Below are 4,818 nucleotides of genomic sequence, written 5' to 3'. Positions count from 1 at the left end.
AAAAAAAAAAAAGTCCAAATGGTCCATGGCAGGGAGCATATGAAAGAGACTTGCTGAAGCCTTGTGCGAAGCTTGGCTTTGCTTCAGGAGGTCATGTTTGTAATGAGTGTAGTAGGGGACATTCATAGCATTTATCATGCTTGTTTTGGTCTCAACAGATTAAAATTAGAAGCGGGGGGGGGAGTGTTAGGAATCATATCTATAAATCTGTATGCCTAAACAGCCAGATGACCAAGTACATAGCTCTCACAGTAACTATATTCAGTCCCAATGTTCAGTATTCTTGCAAATAAGTTAAAATGTAAATTGTTGAAGGTGTGGTCAGAACTTGAAATTCCTTTTCACAAACTTGTTCATCCTTAAATTTAATATTTGCAAATGTTTCTGCTAGAGGAAAAACAAAGCTTTAAAAATAGCTCTGTTCACAAAACTAAGTGATTAGCTGATATCAGCTAAATCAAATAGCAGTTTAAAAAGAAATAAAAGGGGGGGAGGACGTTGAAAACAGATGGACTGTAGTGCACGAGTATTTTGCTCTTAACCTACTAAGCTGTTCCTTGCTGTCAGTCTGACTTCACTTACACTGTAAGCAGTGAAAATAAACATCTGTGCGCTTCCGTGAATGTGCACAGCTCAACTGTCTGTCTTCACGGTAGGAAACAAAATAGTTCTATGTGCACTACAGTGAATTGCTATTATGTGCATTTTATGTTCGGACTCCATGAGAATGTGGTCTCTGTAGATTTTTCTAGCTGCAGAGTGGTGTGACTAAGAATACTAAGTAAGTCTAATGTGCAGTTTAAATACTGCCTTATGAGGCTCTGAGTTGGCAATGGGATGCTTTCCAATTTTCTGCAAAATGCAAATATTATCTAGCTTAATGTTCTGTGAATAGATGTGAAAAATTAGTTTCATTAACTGAGTACTGTAGTGAAAGGCCTTCCCTGGTTTCCTACAATAAATGAGAATTTAAAATCTAGCCACCAACGTGATATATAAAAATCTGTATGTAAGTGACTGTACATAGCTGGCATAGCTGTCACATCATGGAACTCAGCGGCAGACCCTTTGTGGGCATAAGACATCAGTTTATATAGCATTTTAATGATAAAATATTTATATTTTGGCTGTGGTATGAATTTGGTGATGAAAACTATGAAACAAATTATCTATACATTATTCTGATGTTTCTTTTATGTTCTTGGGATACTTTTCTACATAACTGCATAGCTAAACACAACTGAAGTTCCAGACAGGAAAAGTGAAATGTGTTGCATTTTAATTTTAAATAACACTTCCTCTTTAAGTGACACAAAGTCTGTTTTTTGGCAAAGCACTGACACGGGGACAAAAATGTGTTTACAGTCAGCTGTTTACTGGAATACCAATGACTGTTCTCTAGAATATTAGATGCTAAGGTTTATACATGTGAAGTCTGTTGTTTTGATTTACATCTTAATTTTTAATTAACTTCATATTTTCATACAGCTTCTTTAAACCTGTTTAAATCGGTGTATGTTGGGGTCTGTATTTTTAATTATTTTAAGCAATCAGACTGGCCACTTTGTAAAGTCTCTAGCCTTACCCAAGTGGCATACTTTCTCCTTCTGGAGTAGGAAAATCCATACACTTTTACTAGCTAGCTTTAAGAAATCAAATATTACCGATATTAATTTTTCCACCCACTTCATCCCATACTCTGCATCGTGTCCTGAGGCAAAGCATAATTCTGTTATTGGCCGATTCCTGCATCTGTTGATGTGAGCGGAGCTGGCTAGGAAGCAGGGAGGTCGTTAGCCTCAGTACCTGTGTACTGACTTGCAGTTATTGGTAACCACTTTGGTGGGGTGGCTGCCTGGAAATTCAAGTCCATGCCTGCATGAGGGCAGTCTGAGAAAGGTGTTATTGATTGCTTTGAAGTTCATGTGCTGCCACTTTAGTTCATATTTAGGGTTTGCAGGCCTGACCTCACAGGTATGTAGGTGTCTGTGTGGCTCTTTGCTTCCCTCTGAACCCACGTCCCTGCGAGAGGCAGTGCGCTACGGGTGCTGCCTGCCAAGCGCAGCCGGGACCAGGGGTAAAAGCTGACTTCTGGGCCACTTTTGAGTCAGAGCTGGGGCAGAAGTCAGATGCATACAACAAAATCCTGTCTGAATTTCTTTCTGTTTGCTGTTAAATATCCCTATGTAGCACTGTTCTTGCATCATTTGCATTTTTGCCCTTTGAACTTACAGTTAGTATAAAGGACAGATCACTTTTCTTTATCTGAAACTGCCTAATTTGGGGGTTATAAGAGAGGCTTTGAACCTCATGATCAGAGTGGTTTTGTTGTTGTATAAAGCCTGGTGACCAGAATGCAGCTAAATGGCTCCTAATATGTTAAATTGAAGGGTGATAATGTGTAATGGGAAGAGTCTGCCTTGGTAACATGTCACTTGGGGTCGTCTTTGCCTCTCCGTGGGTTTCCTCAGTGGTTTCTGTGAGTAGATGTGCACGCTGTTCTCTTGCACCAAAGTTCACTTGCGCTGATGCCCGTGCAAACTTTGTGTCACTAGAGCTGGCAGCGCGACGGTAGTGCAGGCTGCCGTCTTCACGCGCGCGTTGTGAGTAAGCCTCGTCCTGTTGCACGTGGACACAAATCCAAAGGTATTGCGGTGTTAAAAACACGCAGCGCTAATTAAACTTGCTTTCTTAAATAGTGCAAACGTAAAAAGCCCCAAACTGAGCAATGTTTTTCTTTTCCATCCCCCAGCATTGACAAGATATCTAAGGTAACCTCTCCTGTGTTGGTAATCCATGGTACCGAAGACGAGGTCATTGACTTCTCCCACGGCCTGGCGATGTACGAGCGATGTCCACGAGCGGTAGAGCCCCTCTGGGTGGAAGGGGCTGGGCATAATGACATAGAGCTTTATGCACAATACTTAGAGAGACTAAAACAGTTCATATCTCATGAACTTCCCAACTCCTGAAGAAGTCTACCTGATTTTACCTCAGTTACTGTGAACGGAAGAAATTACCTGTTTTTGCACATGCTTTAACTGGATAGCTGTAATAGCTTTATACTATGAAGAAATGCCCTGACTTTAGGGTGTTCTAATCAAACATCTGATGAAATTTGTCTTTTATATCTGGAGATGATTCTACTAATGCACACAATATGGTCAACTACTGTAATTCCAACAATTTTTAGCTTCGTTGCCCTGAAGGAAATGGGAATACTAGCTGTTTATGGGGACACTTTTTACCTAGTGCTGTATTAATCGAAGGTCAGTTTTCTGTCTCACTTCTGATCGTTTCTAATTCTGTCCTACAAAGACTTTTTTTTCCGATGTTCTCGGTATGTAGAACACAACCGTCATGAGCTGCAGCTTGTCCTAAGCAATCAGTCGGGGGTTCAATCTAAGGGAGTACTTTCTTTGTAAAGTTTTTCTAGCTGTGGTATTGTAACTGGAAAGTTATTGTGATGAAGATCTCCCCTCCTCCCTTTTTGTGTTCTTTTGTTAACTTACTGATCTTCCCAAGTAAATTATTTAAATAGTTTTTCCTGAAAATAAGCAAACTACTACATGGGGCTAAATTCTGTAATGACCTCTCAATCACCTGTATAAACATAACTGGAATATTCTTAAAGGAAAAATGGACAAAATTGCTTTTATTTAGAAATAAATGTGTAAATTTACTACTAGAAAACTCATTTTAATATTCAGATGGTCTGAATAATAGCCATAACGGATATTTCCTTCTGTAAAGCATTCCTGTAGACTTTTTAAAAGTACTGTACATATTTGAATTTTCATTGTGCATAGATTCTTAATTGGTAGTTTTAATTTAAGTCTGGTTACAATAAACTGCAAAATTCTGGTTTGTATATGATTGAATACATTTTGTTAAAATATGTTTTTATCCCTATATTATTTTGCTATTAAAGTTTTATAAAGTTTCCAGGACAAAACAATTTACACATTTATGTTTTGATGAATTTATGTAACTAAATTTTCATTGAWCTGATCTTTTTAGTTTAGAGGTAATTTGATTCTTTGACACTGGAATCGCACAGATTATGCATCAGAAATGCAAGACACTTAAAATTGTTACACTACTAGCATAGGTCTAATTTTTCCAAATTTAAAGGCCTTAAATGTACTGTAAGCCTCAGATTGTTGTATAAATTGATCGCAATTGATTGCAGTTTGTGTCCTGTTGCTAGAACGCAACGCAGTGATTGTAATGGAATAAAGGATGCATGGATTAGATTTTACTGAATTTTGAATTTTATTTGGGGTATAACTTTCATACAAAAAAGAAATGTAAAGTGCAGAAAACTTGGTAGGGTAACTTGAATTTTAGTGCTTGGTTCGTTCCTTGTGTGGAARAATATTCTTAAGCACAAAGCTGCGTTTCCACTCACCTTTGTATGTAAATCAAATGTAAAAATAATTATTTTAAAATGGTGTTCAGCTGTGGAATGAAAAATTGTGTTTCATGGCCTAGAAGAGATGTTTTAACGCAACTGTCATGAGTCCTTATAAAAGGCCTGCTGTTAATGGTCGGCAAAGGAAGTGTGTATACTGTCTTTGAGGCTGAGCCTTCCCTTGGCCCTAGTCCTGTAAAGAACATTGGAATTTTCATTTACAGTCGGGGGGGGGGGGTGGAATGAAGGCACCCGACCTTCTCCACATCGTTTGGGTCCTTACGGTCTGAATCCTTGTATGCGTGTTGTCCAGTGTTAATTCTAAATGCCCCAGGCTATGGGGCCTCCAAGCAGCTCTCTTGGTGACCTAACTGGCAGGTTTTGCCTGATCTTCATCTCAAGGC

At 38.7% G+C, this 4,818-nt stretch overlaps 1 protein-coding gene across 1 annotated transcript in view; it reads left to right on the top strand.

The window, feature by feature from the left end:
• The window catches only part of ABHD17C (abhydrolase domain containing 17C), a 36,596-nt gene extending 32,340 nt beyond the window's left edge, over positions 1–4,256 (top strand). Inside the window, exon 3 of the mRNA XM_026060660.1 lies at positions 2,753–4,256. Within this exon, the coding sequence (XP_025916445.1) occupies positions 2,753–2,972 (220 nt within the window). The 3' untranslated portion in view covers positions 2,973–4,256. The remainder of the gene's footprint in view (positions 1–2,752) is intronic.
• The last annotated feature ends 562 nt before the right edge of the window (positions 4,257–4,818 follow it).

This window comes from Apteryx rowi, unplaced genomic scaffold (assembly GCF_003343035.1).
Source record: "Apteryx rowi isolate R43461 unplaced genomic scaffold, aptRow1 scaffold_17, whole genome shotgun sequence".
In the NCBI taxonomy this organism is placed as follows: Eukaryota; Metazoa; Chordata; class Aves; order Apterygiformes; family Apterygidae; genus Apteryx; species Apteryx rowi.
Note: the sequence above shows the minus strand (reverse complement) of the source record. Positions and strands in the feature narration are given on the sequence as shown.